The following is a 24,195-nucleotide window of genomic DNA, read 5'->3' on the forward strand; positions in this document are numbered from 1 at the left end:
ACTGTTGACTAGACTCTCTGTCTGTCATCTATGTTTTGCTGGAGCTGGAGTGACCATTGATAGGCAGAGAGAATCTTTGAGTAAGCGATAAACAGGTAAAAACTGGTTTTGTGGATAAAGATTTTAGTGATTGTGATTCGTGTTCTTTTATATAATAATATCATGAATATGCCGCCGAGATTTCCAGGGGAACTTGACTGGGTTTGTCCGTAAATTCATCATACCTGTCCCATTAACTGAGTTTCGTGTAATGTCCCGAGACGGAGAACGAGATCGGGCGCGCGTAAACAACCAACAATCAGGCACGCTGCTGCTGCGCCGCCTGCGCCGCCTGCGCCTGCGTTAGACCGAAAATTCCTGTCTCTTTCGTTCGTTAGCCTCTGATTTGTGTAGGGTCGGCTCCTTTCTTTAGAGACAGAACAGGACCATAGGCGATAGTGTTCATGTTCGGTGTAACGTTTGTTTACACCGAACTTGGGTCTTGGCCAAACTAATGCCTAATTTTTATATTTTACCGGATCCGGATGTATAGTTAGTGGCTCTGGTCTGCGGCCGATCGGCGGGAACTGCCGATTCTATTTTTATTGGAATACTCACAGAATACTTCAATACCCTCAATAAAGAGTCCATATACTTACCTATTAAATAGAAGTCACAAATAACCAAACTGACCCACAGCGTGGTCAGCATTGACCATGTTTCGAAATGCTTCGAGTTCCCCGGTTTGCGGGCACGCAGTACCGGTTTGCGGCACGCGTACGTCACAAAGCTTTATGCGCTACGTCACGATGAAAGCATGTACCAAATTACTACGGGTAACCCAAATTCTCATGTTTATCTGTTGCTACGGTAAATTTGTGAAGTTTTAAACAATTTCACCTTTTCCTCGAATGGATCATCCCATACGGGGGTACGTACTACTAGAAACTATCGGGTCATAGGGGGTACACACATCAGCACACATACCATCATACACAATCCCGCATGTTATGTGTGTATTAACACCCCCTGCCGCAAACCAGAAAAACACGTAATTACGTGCCGGTTTGCGGTCACCCCATGCAACTAGCCATGCGGTGGCACAATCAAAATATCTGCGATAGGAGACAGACCACAGCCATCATACTTCCACAAAAACATCAAATTTCACCTCCAATCGGACAAATATCGGACAAATAGAGCTACAATATTGATCTAGTCATGCCTCGATCTCTTAACTTAAAAGTTAGCACCTGCTGGAATTTTCATCGGCGACTGGTGCCGTAGATTTCCGACATCGCTGACGGATACTCCGTACCGATAGGAGCACCTGCTACGGACATTTTCGGCAAAGCAGAACTTACCGTGGAATCCACGGTAGGTTTCAATGATTATTATCGAGTCATATTCATTTTATTTTTGAAACAAATACCCCTGGCCGCAAACCGGGCGATGCCGCAAACCGGAGACTCTACTCTAGGCCTAATAAGTAGACCTAGAATAGATCTAGTCTAGATGATCTAAAGTTCGACTTCTAGAATCTATCAGATTTATTTTATATTGTAAATTAGGCCTAGACCTAGTCATCGGTTCCACTTACTTACCAACTTGACTGAAATAATCTGTTTAATGGTCCCTTTTTAGGAAATTATGGGTCAAAATCGACATCCATGGGGCCGTTTCTCGAAACCGTCATAACTACAAGATCAACGACATCTCGCCACTGTCGCGCAACTTGTCAGCTAAGTAAGTGTTTCACGAAGCCGTCTTTGCCAAGATGAGCGACAACTTCCGCGACAAGCGAGTTGTCACTGCTCCGAACCTGTCATATCTTTTTAATTGCTGTAAAGCGCCATCACAAGTCAGTTTGTTGCCATTCCATGGGCCGCAAAATGTACGATTAGTTTCACCATCATTTTGAAAAAAATATAGACGATTTCGGTACGTAATCCTCTGGGATGCGAAATGCAAATGTAAAAAAGTGATAATACAAATTATACAGTAATTTTAAAAAGCTGAATATAAACATTAAATCACAAATCATTAAACTATAACATATAAATAAAAGAGATAAGAATGTTAGTATTGTTACACACCGTTGTCCATAGTCGATCAATAGTCTTTTCTTAGTATACCATCATACCTTTGGGGCCTATGTGCATTATTATACCCTCTCTAATTACTTCTTTCAAATTATATTTTCAATATCAAATCAATTATATAACGAGTATTTATGAGACTCTGGAATAAAAACTGGCTGAGAAAAGGTATTTTGCCTAAAATTCCTCGTCACAATAAACAAAAATGTACGTATTGATAAACTATCACATTACGGTATCCTTCAACTAACTTTTTATTCGACTGTCGAAAAAAAAACACCGGTTTTTCTTCAATTTAAGAATCTTTATAGAAATATGCAAATCGTTTGGTGATCTACATTTGATAATGACAATATTCATTATTTATTTTAGGAAAATTTATATGTATATATATATTTCTTTTTGAACAATTTTAGCCCCAAAACTTGTTTTGGGGTATTCTTGATAAATCAAATGGATCGTGACAAAGACTATGTTCTTGAGCTGCTAGTATCGCGATATATCGATATCATGTCTGTGATGGCTTTGTGAAACGGTTTATCTGCTTCATGACATCTCCGTAGGTCGGCGACAAAGATATGACTGTCATGGAGTTGGTTTCGAGAAACGGCCCCCAGATTGAAAATCTTGCAAGCCGTATTTTAACTCTCGCTGCGCATGACCTGGTGCTCCTTCCTAGAAACCAACGACAAGACAGTCATAACTTTATCCGCCAACTACGGAGATGTCTCTGATCTTCCTGAACCATTTCACGAAGAGCTTACTAGCTAGTATCTCATGAGATCGATACTATCGGCGAGAAGAGGAGCCGAGATTTAGCCTTAGTCTCAATACCACCGGAATATTACAAAATTAATATTAGGGAAAATGCAATTATTTAAATTAATTAGTAATAAAAAAGATTGAAAGTGATATCAAGAAATAAGAGATGCAATATACTTCCAAATTTGTGTAGATTATACAATAGAAGTAGACCTACTTGTAAAATATAATTGTGAGTAGGGTCTTCATTACATGACCGGTGAATCAATTTTGTTCTTGAAATGGGTAGGCCTACCCCCCGGATATTTCCATTTGATAGTTTATAAAAATACACCCTTAAATTATTCTTAGTAAAAATACAATCGTTTGAAAGTTTTGTCCAATGTTTTAGGCGTCAGTAAAATTTTCAAATGACAAAACTTCAACATTCCAAAGGTTAAAACACATGTTTTAAACTGTTCATTTAACACATTTGAAGATAGAATTTATTTTGAAAGCAATATGGGTCTGAAAACTAAAGAATACACTTCAAACTATTGCTTGCCTGCCGTGGCAAAAAAACCTATCCCTTCAACAATTTTACAATGTGGAAATAAAGGTGTATCAGTTTATTTAAGTGGGGGAAATCCTTCGATACAAACATGGCATATTTTCATAAGATTATCAATACATAACAAAACACAATATGAAAACACGATAACTCACTGTTTAGGTGAATGTGTTGAAAAATCATAGCTGGAGGATTTATTGTCCATAGTCTACCCAATAAATGACTTGTGATGGCGCTGCCCATCGACTAAATAGTTATGACAGAGATATGACGGTGTAGAAGGCGTCATAACTCCTTAGTCAGGATGTTGTCGTTGATCTTGGCAAAGAGGGCTTGGTGAAACACGTAGCGGACAAGTTGCTCACTAACGCTGATTTAGTCAAGAAGTTAGACTTATGACGGTTTGTAGGAACAGGCCCCAGGTGATGACGTCATCTAAATCTCATCCCTTCTAGTCTACGCCGAAGGCAACATGATTATGAAGGAAAAACTGTGCGCGAGCTACAAGCTCGTAATGACGTTATCACAGTTGGGATCCAGTCATAAAAATGTGCTCTAGGGTTTTTCTTTATTTAGACTTAACAATTAATTTAGAAAAAAACAACGAGAATAAGTCTAATTTTCTCATAGAGTCTAGGGTCTAGACTACTATAAAAAAAACATTGAAAATCATTGTAAAACATCAAGATATAAAAACTTGCTTTCAGCTACTCTGTCAGTTTTCTTGAAGCTACTGGCATGCGCATGATGAGATTAGCAATCACGCAGAAAGTTGAGAAACTGCATTGCTTAATCTCCCCTCACTACCTAATCGGTACAATGTACTTCAGTCTATGTATAGAGGCTGTCAGTGGAGCCAGACGTAGACTGAAGCTTTTGGTCTATCCATGAAATAGCAATTGCAACTTTGACAAAATAAATCGTGGCCAGGCCTTTAAAGACCAGAGGGAAACAGGGACAATCAGCTACTGTAGACAGGTAGCCTTTCTAGACAGGTTCTATATCACACTTTTCTCCTTGGAGGGAGACAATATAGGTGACCTCTATAGACAGGTGACCTTTATAGTGATTAGAGAGGTGGCCACTTATGGGGCGTTGCAAGAAAGTTGCAATCAATTGCAAATCCCCTAAATCAAGCGTAAGTCTTGCGATTAATTGCAAATTTGCAATTGATCGCAACTCAACTTTCTTGCAACGCCCCATTAGTAAGAAAGAGATAGAGAAAGGGGGGGGGGGGAGGGGAAATAAAAGATAGATATAGTTAACTTAATTGAATTGTTAAAACTTTAATCCTAACAAAATCCTAGGAGAGTTAGGAGACTAGTGGGGCATTGCAAGAAAGTTGCAATCGATTGCAAATATCAGTTCTTGCAATCAATCGCAACTTTCTTGCAACGCCCCATAGACAGTTTTGACTGTACATGTACTTATACATTTACCATGATGTTTTATTCCAGAGAGGTGAATATTCTGAGGTCTCTGAAACTGGAAGGAAAGAGTTGATTGAAACAATGGCAGATGACGAACCTGAGAAGGGCTATACGTGGGAAGGAGATTATGAAAGGACCTGGTAAGCATAATTGAAATCTGATGTAAACATAAGAAATTCCAAATTAGAAGAAATGTAGACATTCTGCTTGAAGTGTATGCCAATGTTTTTTTTAATTGTTTTTTTAGATAATGATTTCCCGGTAAAGTGAGTATTGGTCTGTTTCTTCATTTCTGTAATGTTTTGCATTCAATGGTTTATTTTGTAATATATATGTGTTATGTGTTACCTTTTTGTCAACTTAGAACTTGCAGATTTTTTGGACATATTTTCAAGTAAAAATATATAATGCTGCTTGCCTGGACATCAACAACTTTTCTAGCAAGCGAGCAAAAACAAACTTTATTATAATGAAAGTATTATTTTGTCATCAATATACACTAGATCAAAAAACTACACATTCCCTCACCTCTCTGCCAGAATATGAGTTTATTTTAGTCATTTATGTTTTTTCAGAATTCTCAGGCCCCATATTTTACAAACCTTATTGTTTTCATTGTTTTGAACTCTTTGGCCCGAATTCACAAAGGAGGTTTAAAGTTAACCCATGGTTTAAGTCTTCATTTACATAACCCATGGTTTAAAATTAGCACAAAAAAGGCGTGACACAGTTAGAGGTCCAATATTAGACGTGCTCAGGGCAAGGTACGCTTAATTTGCTCTAATGCTTAAACCATGGGTTACGTAAAATGAGGGTTTAAACCATGGGTTAAGTTAAACCTCCTTTGTGAATTCAGGCCTTTGTTTTCATTTTTTTCTAATTCATTTTGATGAGTTTTACATTCTCTTTGTAATGTAATGACAGTAAAATTTAAATGATTTGTTGTGAATATGTGTTTACACATTTCTTTTAAATGAGGATCTGGAAACTAGCAATGAACTTTCAAATTTATTTTTTTTCTTCTTCTCCATCTTAGGGAGGCTCTCCAAGAGGATGAAGAAGGCTCACTCCAGGCCACTGTGGATGATATCATCCAGAGAGCAAAGAGAAGAAGATTGGAGGATCGACCCAGCAATGTCAGGCTTGGCATGGTAAGGTCAGAGGTTATACAGCAGGTCGTGTAGTAGGGACTTCCCCCCTTTTTGTTTTTCATACATGTTTTGTTGAGGTTTCAGTGTCTCTGTTCCATTGTGTGCTCATCCTCATGTATACTTTACCCTGTACATGGGGAGTGTTTCACAAAGACTAAGATCAACTTCAAGTTGGACTTAACTATGGCAGGCCGTTCAAGCCACTACTTGTAGTTCCTCTAACCATTCCTGGCATTGCTTTCTCAAGGGACGTACAAATCGTGATCACAAATCTACAGAATTTACCTTTTTTTTATAGTTCATTACTGAAGGAAAAAATATTATCTAAAGATCATAATTGAGAGACCAATGGTGAGAGCAACCAGTGGCATGAATGGCCTGCCATAGTTATGTCCAACTTAAAGTCTATCTTTGTCAATGTGAAATTGGAGTATAAAGTATTAGTTCTATGCCTATGTTTATTTGGAAACTATTTATAGTTGAAGGTTTTCTGAGATAAAATAACCCCCAAATGTTTAAATGGTACCAGAGTGCTAAAACATGAAGAGATTCTTCTTTAACTGCGCTCAAGCAATGCTGTAAGAATTCCGAATGCAGGTTCTGGTAATGTTGCTAATGTGTTTGTTTCAGATGCGGCATCTGTTCATCCTGTTGGACTGTTCACGTTCGATGGAAGATCAGGACCTCAAACCCAACAGACTGGCTTGCTGTACCAAGGTAGGTTACTAATACATACTTTGTAGCTCCCAAACCCCCAAAGCGCCCTTTCTTAGGCTCGTTGAAACCACTCACACACTCTCATTCTGTAGAGGGTTAGGATTTCAAACCCAACAGACTGGCTTGCTGTACAAAGGTAGATTACTAATACATACTTTGTAGCTCCCAAACCCCCAAAGCGCCCTTTCTTAGGCTCGTTGAAACCACTCATACACTCTCATTCTGTAGAGGGTTAGGATTTCAAACCCAACAGACTGGCTTGCTGTACCAAGGTAGGTTACTTACATAGAAGGGTTTGTACCCCGGAGTACCGAAAGCACCTTTCTTTAGCTTGTTGAAACTGCCCATGCAAGCTTCAATAGAGGGTTGGGTTTTCAAACCCAACAGACTGGCTTGCTGTACCAAGGTAGACTTACATTGAGGGGTTTGTACCCTGGAGTACCGAAAGCCCCTTTCTTTAACTCATTGCAACTGCCCATGCACTCTAATTCTATTGAGGACTGGGCCCCTTTACCTTACAGATGTGCATGCTGTGCCAAGAGACATTATACTTATACTGAAGGGTTGATATCCTGTAGCCTTAAAAGCACAAAACAGCCCTTTCTATTTCGTCTTTGAAACCACCCATACACTTACACCTGCTAGAGGCCTTTCGTGTAATTTACCAAAATTATTGTTGGTTTGGCTCAATCAATTTTAGTTCTGGGCCCTAAAAATTAAGATAATTTGCACATACCTATAAGTGAAAAGAGCTAAGATTTCTGCACAGTGTCTTAATTTTGTTTAAATTGAGTTATAATATTTCTTGATGGTTAAATACATGTGCGCTTCTACCCTTACTTTTGCAGCTTTATTTAATTGTCTCTCTTGGAAATGTTGTTTATCTTTCAGTTGCTTGAACATTTTATCGAGGAATACTTTGATCAGAACCCAATTAGCCAGGTAAGAAATGCTACAGTAAGAGTATGTACAAATAATGTATGATTCATGAACAATTATTAAAATCGATGTGAACCTGAATTATTCATTCTCCAATTGCATCCTGGCATATTTTGTATTAAAGGGGGCTTAGATTTCAAATACCAACTTGTAGAGAATGAAAACAGTGATCTGTTCAGAGCTAATAGGGCATTGACTATTATAAAGTGATAAAGTATATGAGTTGATGCCCTTCTGGCTCCAAACAGAAGTTATGTTTGATATATTTGATATATATTCAGTTTTATGTGCCACCTAGTGCCTAGCCTATAATCTAGGCGGAGTGCCGAGCTTTTTTCTTTGCTGCTAGAGTAGACTAACCCTAAGCAGAACGTCTGATACGGCGAGACTACGAACCGTGAGTCGCGAAGCGGCTCACCGCCTATAATCACTGGTCGTATTCATGAGGTTTTTTCGTACGAAAAACTGCCACGGATTCATGGTCGATAATAAAAAAAACAACGACTAAAGCTAGACCAGTGATTATAGGCGGTGAGCCGCTTCGCGACTCACGGTTCGTAGTCTCGCCGTATCAGACGTTCTGCTTAGGGTTAGTCTAGCAGCAAAAAAAAAAGCTCGGCACTCCGCCTAGATTATAGGCTACCTAGTGCCTAAAGGGAGTTAAAATCAAATGATCCCTGCAAATACTTGACGTTACATGAACCACTTCTTTGCTATTGGCTGAACAAAGTTAGAACAAAATGCAAATGTAATTATGTTCTATAAGTTTGTACACAGGTAGTTTATTCTTCTTGTTACAGTAATACATACTTATGTACATGCGAAAGTTGTTCCCATGAAAGATTAAAGCAATGGAATTTGTAAGTTAAACACTCTTGAAATTTCTTTCATGAAACATTAACTATTTGTGTAGCTTAGTTGTTCAGAAAGTATGGAGTATTGATGTGTTTGACTGACTCATTGCTTTTCCCCTCCCTCCTCCTCTCTCTCTCTCTCTCTCTCTCTCTCTCCCTCCCTCCCTCCCTCCCTCCCTCCCTCCCTCCCTCCCTCCCTCCCTCCCTCCCTCTCTCTCTCTCTTCAGGTTGGGATCATAACATCCAGTAACATGAGAGCAGAGAAATTAACTGAACTTGGAGGTAAGAAATTAATGCCTTCTCTCTTTCAACGTTGGTGTCAGTATGACTCGAATGAAAATTGATTTTAACAAGTAATAATTGTTCAGTTCTGCATTTGGACAAACAAGTAATCAATACCTTTGAATTTAATTTTCACTTGAATGAATGTAAATGCTACTTTGGTATTGGGTAAGTACCCTAGTCTAGATGTAATCTCTGCAATGTTTTGATTGTCTTTAGATAGAAATTTGTCCATCAGTTTAATTTTATCTTGCTGTAAAACTTTAAAAAATTTGAAGTGCCTTGTATAACACCTTGATGAATATGTAATATCAATATTGGCAAGATTGAATATGGGTCAGATTTGCTGCCTTTGGTACCAAAGATGGTTAATATATATACATTTTGTTTTGTTTAATAATTTGTTCAGGTAATCCTCAGAGACATATCACAGCTTTGGAGAAGTGTAATGATAAACCTTGTGTGAAAGAGCCTTCTTTACAGAATGCATTGGAACTGGCAGCTGCAACTCTTAGGTAGGTTATAAACTATTGTAGGAGACATTTTGGAAAAAAAATCTTCTACTACTGTATATGCATTTACTACTCGTATAAACCTTTTGCCTTCCTTTTTCTCTTTCTCTCTCTCTCTCTCTCTCTCTCTCTCTCTCTCTTCTTTAGCTCATCTTTGTCTCTGCCTCTCTCTCCCTATGCCCCTCTTTACCTCTCCCCTCCTCCTTTCTACCCCCCCCCCCCAAACCTCTCTCTCTCTCTCTCTCTCTCTCTCTTCTGCTCTTCTGTCTCTTTTTCTCTGCTCATTATCTGTCTCTGTAATGTTATCTATGGTGGCGTACCCAAGCAAGCACATGCTTTCTGGGGTCCCACGTCTCGTTTTCTGTGCTGTATTCTTATAACCCCCCAACATCTACCCATAGAATGTAATTGCTTGAACAGATTTTACCCATTGAATATAAAGCCCATTGAATATAAAACCGATTGAATATAACTCATTGAATATACATTTGTAACCCATTGAATATTATAAAATAATGAATGGTTATGAGTTCACTAGTGCAGATATTTTCATGAGTTGACATATCAATGTGACGCCTCATTGAATAACATGTTAATCTTTCAACAAATTAAAATATTTGCTCTATTGAATGAATGAAAAACATTCATTATTTGTTAATGAATCCTACCAGGTACCCACTTGATACACCTTGGTCGAGTGTGGTCAATGTACCTCTATTTATGTCGGTAGGGGAGGAAAAGTTTACATGCTCTGTCTACACCATTTCTTTGTACTCTCCCTGCACAGTTATCTTGGGCTTTATATTCAGTGGATCAAGGAAAATCCAAAGCAATTGAAGTTTATTTGATTTGGATTCTTTTCAGACACATGCCTGGCCATGCGAGTCGAGAGATTCTTGTAATCATGGGGAGTTTGACTACGTGTGATCCAGGCAACATCCATGATACAATACAGGTAACAGGACCTTTTAGCCATACATGTATTCTGAAAAAGAGATCAAACTTAAGTTCCTTAACCCTATATAGTTCCTTAACCCTTCTAAAGCCCCCCCCCCCTCCTATACATACTTTGCGATAACTTTTTAACGCAATAAAATCTGGTGCTGAAATTTTATGAGTTTTTTCTTTGACATCTCCCGCACATTTTAAGACCCTATTTGCAAAAATTGGTGGTATGGTATCGGAGATGATCTTGTGTGTACAATGTATGGGTTTTACAAGAAGTGTTATTAGAAGAATGTTATTTTCGGTTTTTCTTCAGATAACATCCTTTTTAACTATTCTAGATAACAAACCAATGAAAAACAAAAGATTTAAAAACAAAGAAATACATAAGAAATTAGAATTTCAAGAAAAATTAGCATATTCTCATAATTAATTACAATTATAAGTATGGAATTTCAATACATGTCATTAATTTGACTACCCTATCTTTTAAATTATATGTCAAGCTTCAAACATGCCAAATTAAATTGCATTTTCTCCATAAATAGGGGGGAAACTGGACAAAATGAGAATTTGTTGGAAAAATATGCATATTTGCATTATTAATTAGACATAAATTAAAATTAACCATATATATATCATAAATTTTACTAAGCATTCTTGATCAGTACATGATAACACACAAACACGCCAAGTTTGGATAAAATCGGTCCATAAATAGCCGAGATCATGGGCCCCCCCCCCCCCCCCCCCCCCCCGGGTTATGCAGTTTCAAAATAGCCCGGGCTATATAGGGTTAACATGATTAGTACCTTTAGTCTATCTCTTCCTCTCCCTCCCCTCTCTCTGCCATTGGCTCTTATTTTAACTACTTGGACAAATAACCTGGAGGGCAAAATATTGTTTTACCTATACACATCCAAACGGAATCTGTTTGTGTAGTTTACCTGTTACGTATGATACTTGAAGGATATGGTCACGAGTTGACACGTTTGTGCTGTAAAGAGCATTAGATTTGCAAACATTAGTAGGCTGGGGTATTTAAGAATTGCATTCAAGGTTTATGAACCAACTTTGAAGTTTGAAGCACTACATGTAAATCCATTTTGTGTCTGAAAAGAAAGAGACTTTACATTTGAAGATGTTTTATCATGTCACAAGTTGACAAATTTGTCAAGATATTATTTGCTCTTGATTAATGAACACAGAAATCTACTAGTCTTATTCATTCATACATTTGCAATGAACTGGAGTCATTTTTATACAAGATTTAGTCATAAACCACAAAAATGCTGTTTGATATCCTTTATTTATAAATGCGCTTTCCACTCTAAAATGTCTTTTAAATTGCATTCACACACAGGCCATGAAAGACCATAGCATACGTTGTTCTGTCATCGGTCTCATTTACATATTTACCTACAAATTGTTAATTGATTCATTGTTATAGGAATTTTGTCAGAATTCTTCAATGCTCAGTTATATTGTTTATTTTCTAAATGCACTAAATTGTTTGCTATTTATCGTTCACACACAGGCCATGAAAGACCATAGCATACGCTGTTGTGTCATCGGTCTAGCAGCCGACGTGAGAGTGTGTCGTAAGCTAGCTACAGTCACTCATGGTAAGCAGCATGTAACAACGTCTTTCACATTTATCCATACCTCTTATCACAAAACCATCATTGAAGATATCGTGGTCGAGTAGTTTAGTAATGATAATAATAATATGGGGTACATTCATAATGCACACATATATCCATCCCAAAGGATGCTTAAGGACAACCTACGTAGTACTACCCTGGTTTTTGCCCTGCTAAACTAAAGCACTGAAAGCATTCAAGAAATAACATCTTACCAGGTTTTCCATTGACATAACCTGGGTGATGAGGGGCAAATTTAGATTAATGTCTTGCCAATTGACATTTGTGCCATGTAGTGGATGTATCCACGAGACCACAAAACTACTAAATCATTTTGCATGACAGTGATGTCCTATGACAAGACATTCATCTGTCGCACAATTTGAAATGTGAATCAACAGTTTTTAAAAAACTGCTTGAAAAGTACCTATTTCCTACTTGATTTGCTATTATTTTGTTTGTTCAATGTTATGTTATGATTTGTTGTTTTATTGTTATATTGCATATTATTGTAAGCGCTGTGATATAGTTAACTGTGAATAGCATAGCTAAATGCGTAATAATGATAATGTATCTCTTTCTTTCATTTCCTTTTATCTTGATGATTTTAGGTACATATGGAGTGATTCTTGATGAGACACATTTCAAAGAACTCTTGATGGAACACACAATACCTCCCCCTGCCAGGGTAAATAGCACATTTTGAAATAAAGTCCTTCCCTCCACCCTCATTTTTTTCAAATAACCGCATGACACATTTGTTGATGGAACTTACGGATTGGAAGCACTCTCTCCTTTTTTTGTGTGTGTGTTTTTCTTAGATTTTGTTTTCTTTGACACTTGATAATGTACCACTGGTTTATTGTTGTTGATGCTTTTGTTGTTGTGGTTTAGTTGTTTAATATGATAATGATAAAAATTAGACAGATTTCAGATGCGTTAACTCTTATCATGCCACAGGGCTAATCCCCATTGTGCCAAGCCCAAAATCCCCCCGTGCCAGGTTGTTTTAGAGATAATCTGATTAACGCGATGGTTCTATGAATAGCGAGTGCAAAACACACAGCATAGTCCAATGAGCACGAACAATAACTGCTATTACGAATGCTGCACTGCATGCACATGGCATGGCACTCAAGCGATAGCTCTCTCGCATGGACAAATCAGTATAACGATAGCGCGCATTCAGCCTTATGGCAGGCTATGAGTTAAAGGCTTTATCTGTAATGCTATGTAATATAAATGCATTGAGTTAGTTTGAAACTCACACAATAGCATTTTTATTTTTTATTTTTCCACCACTAGGTGAATACAGAACCATCACCAATTAGAATGGGTAAGTATTGGAAGTGTTTTTTTGTTTTTTTGTTTTTGTTTTGTTTTTGTTTTTTTTTTTTTTGGGGGGGTGTTTTTTCCAGGTGCAATTGTGAATAAGACGTTATTAGTCATTTCTATGTGTATGTGGGTTAGAAGCAGTAGAAAAAAATACACAGGAGCAAGAGCGATTAAGGTTTGGTAAGCTCGGAAAGAGCACTGGTAAACAAAAATACCTGAATATTGTGATTAAAACACACTTATGAAACATCATATCCTAAAACAGCTGTAGCAAACAGAAAAGTAATTTTTTACACTGGTTAGAAGGTGCATGTAGGAATTTTTCTTGTCCCTGTAAGAGAAAAATGGGAAATTAAAATGGCCTAAATCAGTGTACAATGTCTTATGAAGACACAGTTCATGAGAAAAAGAAAAAGGCACTGACAATTAAATTGATTTCTTATGCAGTGCATTAAGTTATCCTTTAAAAAAAATGTTTAAATGAAAACGAGCTGTAATTCAGTCTTTAAAATGGCAATACATGGCTAAATTTTTTAATCACAGTCTTCTTTTTAATTCAAATTAGCAATTTTGTGTGTAATGATGCTATTGTGTTTTATTCTACATATTTCAGGTTTTCCACAGCATGTGATACACACTGACAAAAGCAAAGTCAGTGCACCATCAATGTGTATGTGGTGAGTAGTTGGATCAGGGCCCCGTTTCATAAAACTTGTTATCAATGACAAGTTACAAGCTACTGTTAGAAGCTACTGAAATCAAGGCATCTGATTGGCCGAGAGCAAATTTGTCATAGAAATTTAGTATTTGTTATAGATAAAACGTTTTATGAAATGGGCCCCAGGACTCTCTTTATTATCATGTTATATTCAATAAGGCATTGTTTTAACAATGCAAAATCTGAGATGCATGACCCTGCATGTTATCAGCGTCTGTGATATGGTGTGATATTAAAACCCTAACATAATTGCACTTCAAAATGATCATGAAGTGCTTTGAAAATTTGAAAATCCAGTCATAAATATCTTGATAATCAGACGAGCGATCTGCTTGTATTATAAGCCATGGGATTCCTGACCGACCTAAAGGTTTATAATTGTGATTGCAGCATGAGCTAAATCCAGGATTTTGTTTAGAATCTGAGACAAAAATACCCAATCCCTTTAAAGACCCTACCTGATGAAAATACATATTTACTTTAATAGCACGCTTATCTAAATAATGATAGACATTTTGTTTCCAAGGCTTTATACTTGTATGAAAATGTGATTTTGTAATGATCGTGTACTCAACCTTCTTCTTCTTCTTTTTTTTTGAATCGATGTTCCTAGTTTATGACCATTTTTACACTGTAAACATAGTGCAATTAGTCTCTGGACTACAATTTGGTATTTTAGCCGATAGTTAGGGATAGTTGAGTTCTTGTTTCAGACCGCATATGCCTTCAAAGTGCATGGTTATTGCTCTTATTCTTATTTATGATATTTCTAGTGCCCTTTTAGCCATCTTGGCATTGGCTGGAATAAAACGTACAAGGCGTTACTTTGTTTTTTTCAACGGCTGGTTTAAATTATCTAACATTTGTGGTGGTACACAAATATTAGAAATGGTTATATTTATGGATATTTCAGCCGTCTCTAAACTGATTTCGATCAAACAAAGATGATTTTGTCATTTAAATTGTATGTTCTTTCAAAATTGCCACTCAGTTTTTCATTAACTCACAAAAAAAATATTTTGTGTAGCGCCCTCTGCAACAGAACTCAACTATCCCTTTAACCACATTGAATTGAATTGAAATTGAAAGTCTCTTTTTGGGGTTCCCCAATCATTCAGTCACCTGGATGGTAAGAACTCCGAGGGGTTTGGAACTGGTGGCTACTTCTGCCCTCAATGTCAGAGCAAGTACTGTGAGCTACCGGTCGAATGCAGAGTATGTGGTAAGTCTCCAAACAAAATGGATAGTAGACTGCACTGTAGAGTACTTTTTTTTTTTTAAAGAGGATGGACCATAACTTGTGCCTCTTCTCACAAATGTAGGTGTTTTAGAACTAATTTATTTGCGACGAGGGTAGTGTCTCCTGTGATATTTCTACCCTCAATAGCAGATCGAACGTCGAACGCAGAATTTGCAGTGAATCTCCAAACAAAATGGATCTTAAATCGTACCGTAGAGTATGCTATTTTGAAATATGGGGACGAATCATAAATTGTGCCTCTTAAAACATTTAGGGGTTTTAGAAATGTAGTTTGAGATAAGGCTAGTTTCTGCTGCCCTCAATGGCTGATCGAGGGTCAAATGAAGGGTATGTGGTAAGTCTCCAAACAAAATGGATAGTAAATCGTACCATAGAGCGTTTTTTGAATAAGGGGATGAACCTTAAATTGAGCCTCTCCTAAAATATTTGGGGGTTTTAGAAATGTATTTGAGATGAGGCTAGTTTCTGCTGCCCTCAATGGCTGATCGAGGGTCAAATGAAGGGTATGTGGTAAGTCTTTAAACAAAATTGATAGTAAATCGTACCATAGAGCGTTTTTTGAATAAGGGGATGAACCTTAAATTGAGCCTCTCCTAAAATATTTGGGGGTTTTAGAAATGTATTTGAGATGAGGCTAGTTTCTGCTGCCCTCAATGGCAGATCCAAGGTCAAATGAAGAGTATGTGGCACGTCTTCAAACAAAATTGATAATAAATTGCACTGTAGAGTATGATATTTTATAAGAGGATAGACCGTAAATTGTGCTTCTCAAAAATATAGGCGTTTTAGAAATAATTTATTTGAGATGAGGCTAGTTTCTGCTGTGATATTTCTACTCTTGATGGCAGATCAAAGGTAAAATGTGGGATGGACCCAAAATTGTGCCTCTGCTCACAAATGTAGGTGTTTTAGAACTTATTTATTTGCGATTGAGGCTAGTTTCTGCTGTGATATTTCTGCCCTCAATATCAAGAGTAAGTTCTATAAGCTACAGGAGGAGTGTAGAGTATGTGGCAAGTACCCAAACAGAGTTGGCAGTTACTTTTGCCATTTCTCAAAATCTGAGGTGCTACAAAATAATTCACTTGTGGGAGAGGGGATTTCTTGCTAATAAATCTACAAAAGTTTGGAAATAAATTCAATATTTTATGTTTATTCCCTCTGTTTTTTCTGCTGTTAGATTTTCATTTTTTTTTTTAATTACCGGTATACAATTTATTTGTTACCCTCCTTGTACTGAAGTTATTTGTTACCCTCCTTGTACTGAAGTTATTTGTTACCATCACTTGTACTGTGACTTATGCTATATACAAATAAGTCTTAAATGAAGACTAAAAAATTGTATTAGTACATGTATTAATATTAAAGCCCCACCGTACTACTTGTAGGTACTTGCGCCCTCTATATAGCAAACAGTGCCTAAGCGTACCTGTTAGTCCCCCATGATCCCCTTTTTCTTACAGTATGTTAATTGAGAGCTGATTTGATGAGATAACTGCCTGACCACGCTGGGTGGTCTAATCCCCCTCGCCAAACTAGTACAGACGGGCTTTAAATGGAAAACAAAAAGAAAACAATTTTATTGGTACATGTATTAATATTAATAAACTCTGTACAAGTCTTATGGGCTTCAAGTTTCTACAGACACGGCATGGATCCATTACTACTTCACCCTATTCCCCATCTCTCTGAATCTCTTCACTCTAGTCTCCATCTGTTTATCCTCAGGTCTGACACTCGTCTCGGCTCCACACCTTGCCCGTTCCTTCCATCATCTCTTCCCGCTCGACAGGTTTGAGGAATTCAAGAGAGAAGACCATGATCATCCAGATTCTTTGTACGTTCAACTTAAGTTCAGCTTAGCCCCTTTCATTAATCTCTGTCTTTGCTCTAAAAAAATGTGATTACGTCCTACATTTGCAACACATGATTATCATGAAAATCATTAAATGTTGTGGGGAAAAGTGATTTATTTTGGTACAGTAGTACTTGAATGTCGTGTATATTGATATATACATTTAGTTTTCTCCAAATGTATAAAGTGCTAAAATGGGGATTTACATGTATTTCATATTTTTATTTGACACAATGTTCACAAAGGTCCTTGATTTGCAAAAAAGTTATATATTTCTCAGTACTTTTATGTATAGGTTTTTTATAAAAGTTAAGAAAAACAATCACCTCAATGTTATCTTAACTTACGTCTTTCATTGGTTCAAAACCACCCAAGTGTGATTTATCTGTCTGCTTAGACTAACTAGCCATCAGTCAAAAGGTCTATGAAAATTCTCTTTTATTTTCACAGGTGTGTAAAGAACCCCACCTCTGATACTCAGAAGATAACCAGATAATGAAAGTTCAACACCCGATTTATTTTCTTTTTTCTAATTTCAGATTCTGTCAAGGATGCCAATCTCACATCAGAGACCAAACGGTAAACAAACGATTCCCTTTCTCGACAGATCTTGTCTTTCCTGGTACAATGACATGTAACCTGAAGTATCTCCATCATTGCTTAAAATCGTTCTTGGGCACTGTAGTCAGTGGCTGAAGATCTGCAATGTGTGTGAAATAGACAGGTTTACTAACATATTCAAATTTATATATGTTTCTTTCCTGGGGACCTAGTGACGAGGTATTCCATTAACCTCTTATTGATGAATGAACAATATTGGGCAAGTCCCGGGCAAGTCTTCAGGTTGTCAAGAACAACCTTTGTTAATAAAGTATGCATGAAATTAGAATACTGAACCGGTCTATTCAGCATGATCCCTGACTGAACACTTAGCCCAAGAATGCAAATGGTCAAGTTTAATCTTGGTCTCTGTGTTCCCAAATAATCTACAATAGAGTTTTATTATTCTTTTGTGCTACCAAACAAAGAAAAGCTTTTAGATAACGACATAATGAAGCTTTTTATTTTACACTCATGAGAGTAAAACACAGGGGTGTAAAGGAAGCCAAAATCAATTCTATTTCAAGTTCTGTTACGATTCTGTGAGTCTTACTCCGTGTACAAGACGAAAATGTTCAGGATGTATTTATTTAAAGCCTATCTGCACTAGTTTGGCCAGTAGGGATTAGACCTCCCTGTATTGGCACTGGCAGGTGGTTATCTCACCAAATCAGCTCTCAATTAACATAAGAAAAAGAGGACCATGGGGGATCAACAGGTACCGCCTAGGCATTGATGGCTGTATAGAGGGCGCAAGTAGTTAAAGCTGTCCTTTGATTTTGTATTACTTATCATCTATTTATAAATATGTGTGTAATTTGTCAACCATTTTCTTTTTACAGGCATATAGATGTCCCAAGTGCAGCAACGTATTCTGTCTCGACTGTGAGCTGTTCATACAAGAATCTCTTCATTCCTGCCCTGGCTGTGCAAGCACCAGGCCATCTCAATCACAACACCGTCAAACCAATGGGAGCCACATTCTGCATAGCTGATACAGTCCAGGATTAAATCTTTGTGTGAACAGGTACCTGTTGCTGATTGAGATTTTTTTTGTTAATGCTGAAGTGAACACAGGCTTTACCAGTTGGTACACCAATAAAAGACACATTCTGCATGCACCCCTGATTAAAAACAGGTGTGGACACAATCCTTTTAAGTTATTACACCATCCTTCCAAAGGAAGCTGCATTACTACATAGAACATCAATCAAATGGAAGCTGTATTTTGCATAGCTGGTACTGATTGAGATTAAAAGCTTGTGTGGACACGATGCTTTCAAGTTATTACACCATCCTTCCAAAGGAAGCTGTATTCTGCATATCTGCTACTGATTGAGATTAAAATCATGTGTGGACACAATCCTTCCATTTAATTAGACCACCAAACCCTTGGACTCATCTTGGGGCACAGTACAGTACAGGTTCAAGGTCACCTGTGCCCCTCAAAGCAGTTGTATACTGTAGTATGGACATGTACATGTAGGCTAATAAGCAAGATTTGCAACATAAAAGTGGTCAGTCCCATGAAATACTCATTGAAATAAAGGACTCTAGAATACACCAAATATCACTTTGTTGTGTACAGTTTTTATTTCACCGTCAGTACTTCAATACAGATAAACAGGAGAAAAAAGTACAATAACCACACAAAAGAAGGCACTTCCAAATTGATTGGCATAACCGATTATCCTATCATATTTTGCAGGATGTGATTTTTGGAAGAACATTGGAATTTCCTTGTTTTGAAACTCGTTTTTTAAATGAATAAGTAAGTTTCTTAAGAAGCATGTTGGGCAAGTCGAATAATATCAGTAATTTCAAGTACCAGGGCCCATAAAAGTCACCATTATACTTCATTATTTGCACGATATAGAAGGACAAAAATGATATTCTGTTCTTGTCTGTGAAACAAAGTTCCAATGGACGTGAACAATCCTTGGGAAATCATTACCCTAGTGGTAACGTTTCTACTCTAGCAAGGACCAGACTTCCCCCTTACATGTTAATTGATACACACTTGATCCTGCATGTACATATATGTTCTTTAGACTTCACTAAAACTCACTACCAACGTCATAATAATCACCTTTATTTTCTCAAGATCCTTATGCATGTAGACGTTCTGAAATCATGAAAGTATGATGATAGAAATCGGTGACGCCTGTATAGTTAATTATACACTAATATGTAAATAAGTTAAGCTGAAAGAACACTGGTTTGACAGTCAATCTAACAAATAAGTGAGTTGGATAACTGCTATCTTTGTCCATTAAAAAAAATACTGTTGTTGCAGCTCAGCAGCTCACCCACCCACATCCCCCTCCCTCCTCCCAAAATCATCTTCTAAAATGTATATTTGACTAGTCCCTTTAATATGCATGTATGAGTATTGATATAAATAATACACCCTACATAACAAACCTTTATAAATACACGTGTGGTCAAAATAACAGGTTAAATATATTCCACAAAGCAAATCAGCACCATAGATTGTTATTTGCAGATGAAAAATCAATGAGTAATTTTGTAATGCAAAGTTTATGTCATACAAACATACATTTGTACTAAGCAATAGTCAATTAGCTATACAGTATGGTACATCGTTAACACAAAACACAAATGACTAGATGTTTTTTCATTCTATATGATAAAGCTTTGGATTACTTTTTTGGTGGCGAGGAACATATAGCACCTACTATGGGAATATTTCACCATCGAAGATCGTATCCTAAACTTACCTGGTTCTAGTTTTCAAATAAATCCCAATAAAATGCCAAGTTATGCAGCATGAATGTGTTCTGCTGTGGTACGCACCATGTCCGAATCAATATAGGTGCACTTATAGGCAAGTTATTACATATTTGAAGAAGGCATCGTCCAGTGTACAACCAAGATTGTTATTTACAAATTTGCAAAGCAACTCAACAACAAAGCAAGATGGATACAAAAAACTACCTGTGCAATGTGCAACTTCTTTTTATATGAGCAACGTGTTACTGAAGTAGCCAATTTGATGTACATGTACCATTAGATTCGACCACATTACGCTTCTTGGTTGGTGAATTGGTGTATTCATCAACACTTGATCTACGATTACATAAAATAGCACAATCTTGAACCATTTCTCTCCTGCCTGTGTTCAAAACTATATTGCATTTTGATTTCTCTCAACTTTAATGCTATTTATATCAATACATATCTGAGAGTAACAAACGCATGCATTTGAGCTAGGGTATGCTAACAGGCTTAAATGTACCTAAATGAGGCCAAAAACAGTAAGACTCTTTCCGATACATAAGAGTAATCTCTTAGGTGCAATGACATCATCAGAAATTACGCCCTTAGCATTCTAAGAGTATTTTTTATCTGGCCGTTATATTTTGCAATAGAACCATGTACCACACAGCATGCAGTATTACAAGTCTACAAGTACATATCGAGACCCGCTAAGGAAATATTTATGATTAGACTGAGTGCATATTCCAAATACAAAGATGACGAGGAAGTTTTTCTTGTATAAAACTATGCAGCATTTGTGAAATAACCTGAGGTTTTCCGTTCTCTCATTTTTTAACGAGCTGTTCAAAAGCCCAATGAGTTTGTGTGGTGAGGTATTGCTCTTTAATAAAGGCACCAATTACAGGCAAAGTCTGGCACTGAATAGTAATGGAAGACGAATTCAAATGCTCTCACAACTTGTATAATGCTAAAATGATACTGAAATGTTACACTGCTAGTATTTTTCTTGGGTCAGAAAGTAATAAACAAAATTTACAAATACATGATCAGGTGGGAAAAGTCAAACAAATTCGAAAAATGCATCTTTGGGCTATAAAAGTAGGTCATTTCAAAGGCTTATAATTAAGGCAGTACCAGTAGTCTTGCAGTAATAATAACACATTTAGCCTAAAGTTGGCAATTATTTCCAACTAAACAAAAAAATACCTATGATAATTTGACTTGATTTATCACAAATAACTCTCCTTACTTCCACAGTTTTTGTCTGAAGTCGTTGATTAAACAAAACTTTGTATTTAGTATTGATATACACGTAAATCGCATCCAATTTATGTAATAATTGCAAAAAAAATACAAAAATTAACTACAGAAGCATTCAACAAATTTGTTACAAAGTGCTTGTTATCTGGATTTTGAAATGCTTTGAGCCCCCTTCAAAGTATCGGCGTGGGGATGCCAGGATTTCTTAAATGCAACGGAATAATAATAAATCCTGCATACACACACACATAGTACTCAACAACAACAGAATATACAAAATACATACATTAAATAACAAGGCACATATTAAAAGATCATTCGTACAGACGTGTATAGTATATGTTTTGTAATCTTTTTCTGCTACAAATTTGTAAGAAAAACAACGTAGTAGTTGCTATATACATGTACATAGAGTATAAAAACATGTACCAGGTATAACTAAATTCCATTCAATTGTGATGGGTTTACAATAATAAATTATTTTACAGCACCAGATTGTATAAGGTTTTCTTTTTAATCTCAAAGAACCTTTTCATACCTACTAGAACTAATTGTAATCAACCATTTAGTACCCAATACAAATTCAAACCATGATCAAAGTCGTTCATAGCTGATTATTGCATATTTGTCTATTACTAGGCATGGGCATCAACCCCAAAGCTATAAACCTGCTAGACTCTGGGGGCTCATAATAGAGTAACAAATTTTAGGACTGATACTAAGTTTGGCATCGACACATATATAGTATCTTTGCCGAAATAAGTTCATAACATCATACATACACATGCAAAATCCATCGAGATGAAAATTGGAGAGGCTAATTATGCAATTTTTCTAACATTTCCACAGACATCAAGTACTTTATTCAAATTTGAATGCAGTTCATTTATATGAAACTTAGGGCACAAAATGGCGACTCCAACTACTAATTACAATATTAAATATAATATAAACATTCTTGCTTCTACTCGATCGGGTACTAAATGGTTGAAGAAGTACTTGCACAATCATGCAACATTTCTTTCTAAAAAAAAATCAGTTAAAGATGGTGTTTTTTAACAATCATTGAAAAAGGTCAAAAATTATTGAATGTAATGCTGAGATATTTGAATGTACATTATTAGTACATTTCAATCAAGGTCAGGGAAATATATAAAATGCTGATATCAAATTTCTTTGATGCAAAATTTTTAAAAATGCTGATCCTATCAGAATTGGTTTTACAAAAATATTTCCATACTGATAAGGATGATAAAAAAGAATAATTGATTAAAAAATAAAATTTGTATTGTTTTTAAAGTCAAAGCTAATATTCTGGACATACAAAAATAAAAGCAATGCCCTTGTATTCAGAGCTTTTCATTAAAAGAATCAAATGTTTGGCAGTTTCTTACTTATTAAAATAATTATTAATTAAGAGGAAATTATAGGTTAATCAAATCTATACCATCTGACTTACTATAAAAATTGTTTTTAAAAAAAGGAAACAAAATAGAAATACTTAAATACACCAAAAATGAGGCACCCTCTCAATATATAGTTTATATCACACCTTTGAACAGTAATACTCTGCCAGAATCTTTCCAACACACTCATTGAAAAAAACAAGAAATAGCTATAATGACATATCAAAACTGAAATATAGTTTTCCCATGTTCATAAGTACATTCGTTGCTCAATAAAAAAAGGGATATACGTTTGCTTTTTAAGATATTTTGTTTTTAAAAGGTGGGGGAAACGCTTGGAAAGAGGAGTATAAAAAAGATATCATCAAAATTCACAGTTTTCTACATTGATACCATCTATTGCTTCTTGATATAGGTTTATAACAGCTGATGGGTTTTCATCGATTTGTATCTCTAGGTCTTGGATGCAAGCTTCAACTCCTTTGCTGTATTTGGTTCCAGTTAGGATCTCAATATCTGGTGGTGTACCTGTAAATGTGTGAATAGATTGATAGAAAAATAAAAAAAAACATGATAAAATTAGTAGGGAGTCCATTAAAACAATATTAATCTTGTTGAACTGAACTTCAAGACGCATAGGGGTGGGCTCTCATGGGGAATTTGACACCTTTTGAATTTAGCCTTCAGTTTTATGACCAACATGCCTTATCTAATGCCATTCATCCCCATATGGTAAAGTTATTATCTTAATTTTTCCTCCCCCAAAGACTCTCAAAGAGACTAGGGGGGGTATTTCTTGATGGGCCTACAAGGTTGCTGGATGTAGACTTGTTCACCCATCAATGGTATTTCCACCAAGTCTGGTGTCAGGGAATTATGACCTTCTGCACATGGAAACTGACGACCCTCTCCCTATCCGTTTCATCAAGCAATAAGACCATGTAGTTCAACTATACTAACTTGACAATTTGATGACCCCCTTCTAAAAAAATTAATACAGCATGTTACCTATTCTTCACAAGCTTTCAAATACTGTCCACAATCATACACTCAAGAAAAAAATTTGGGGTGCGTTTGGATATGACAATAGAAGTAGGGTGTCTAAATGCCTGTTCACATATTATGATGCATCGAATAGCAGGAGTTTCTTTTTGA

The 24,195-nt window shown here is 36.5% G+C and overlaps 2 protein-coding genes across 4 annotated transcripts in view; one reads left to right on the forward strand and one right to left on the reverse strand.

Moving 5' to 3' along the window:
• LOC589616 (general transcription factor IIH subunit 2-like) lies at positions 1 to 19,897 on the forward strand. Of its 2 annotated transcripts, XM_789254.4 has the most exons (16): positions 1 to 95; positions 4,850 to 4,960; positions 5,857 to 5,971; positions 6,602 to 6,688; positions 7,580 to 7,630; positions 8,709 to 8,763; positions 9,173 to 9,278; positions 10,140 to 10,230; positions 11,758 to 11,845; positions 12,475 to 12,551; positions 13,169 to 13,199; positions 13,812 to 13,875; positions 15,035 to 15,138; positions 16,906 to 17,014; positions 17,572 to 17,611; positions 18,475 to 19,897. In XM_789254.4, the coding sequence occupies exons 2-16, from the start codon at positions 4,902 to 4,904 to the stop codon at positions 18,625 to 18,627; spliced, it is 1,230 nt and encodes a 409-aa protein (XP_794347.2). In that variant the 5' UTR covers positions 1 to 95; positions 4,850 to 4,901; the 3' UTR covers positions 18,628 to 19,897. The 2 variants fall into 2 exon arrangements, with proteins under 2 accessions (XP_794347.2, XP_030842940.1); XM_030987080.1 differs by lacking the exon at positions 7,580 to 7,630.
• LOC589644 (basement membrane-specific heparan sulfate proteoglycan core protein) overlaps positions 19,207 to 24,195 on the reverse strand; it is a 124,496-nt gene continuing 119,507 nt past the window's right edge. For both annotated transcript variants that reach the window (XM_030987078.1, XM_030987077.1), the window contains one exon: positions 19,207 to 23,568. In XM_030987078.1, the coding sequence (XP_030842938.1) occupies positions 23,405 to 23,568 (164 nt within the window). In that variant the 3' untranslated portion in view covers positions 19,207 to 23,404. The remainder of the gene's footprint in view (positions 23,569 to 24,195) is intronic.

Source organism: Strongylocentrotus purpuratus, unplaced genomic scaffold, assembly GCF_000002235.5.
Source record: "Strongylocentrotus purpuratus isolate Spur 01 unplaced genomic scaffold, Spur_5.0 spur5_scaffold_16, whole genome shotgun sequence".
Taxonomy (NCBI): Eukaryota; Metazoa; Echinodermata; class Echinoidea; order Camarodonta; family Strongylocentrotidae; genus Strongylocentrotus; species Strongylocentrotus purpuratus.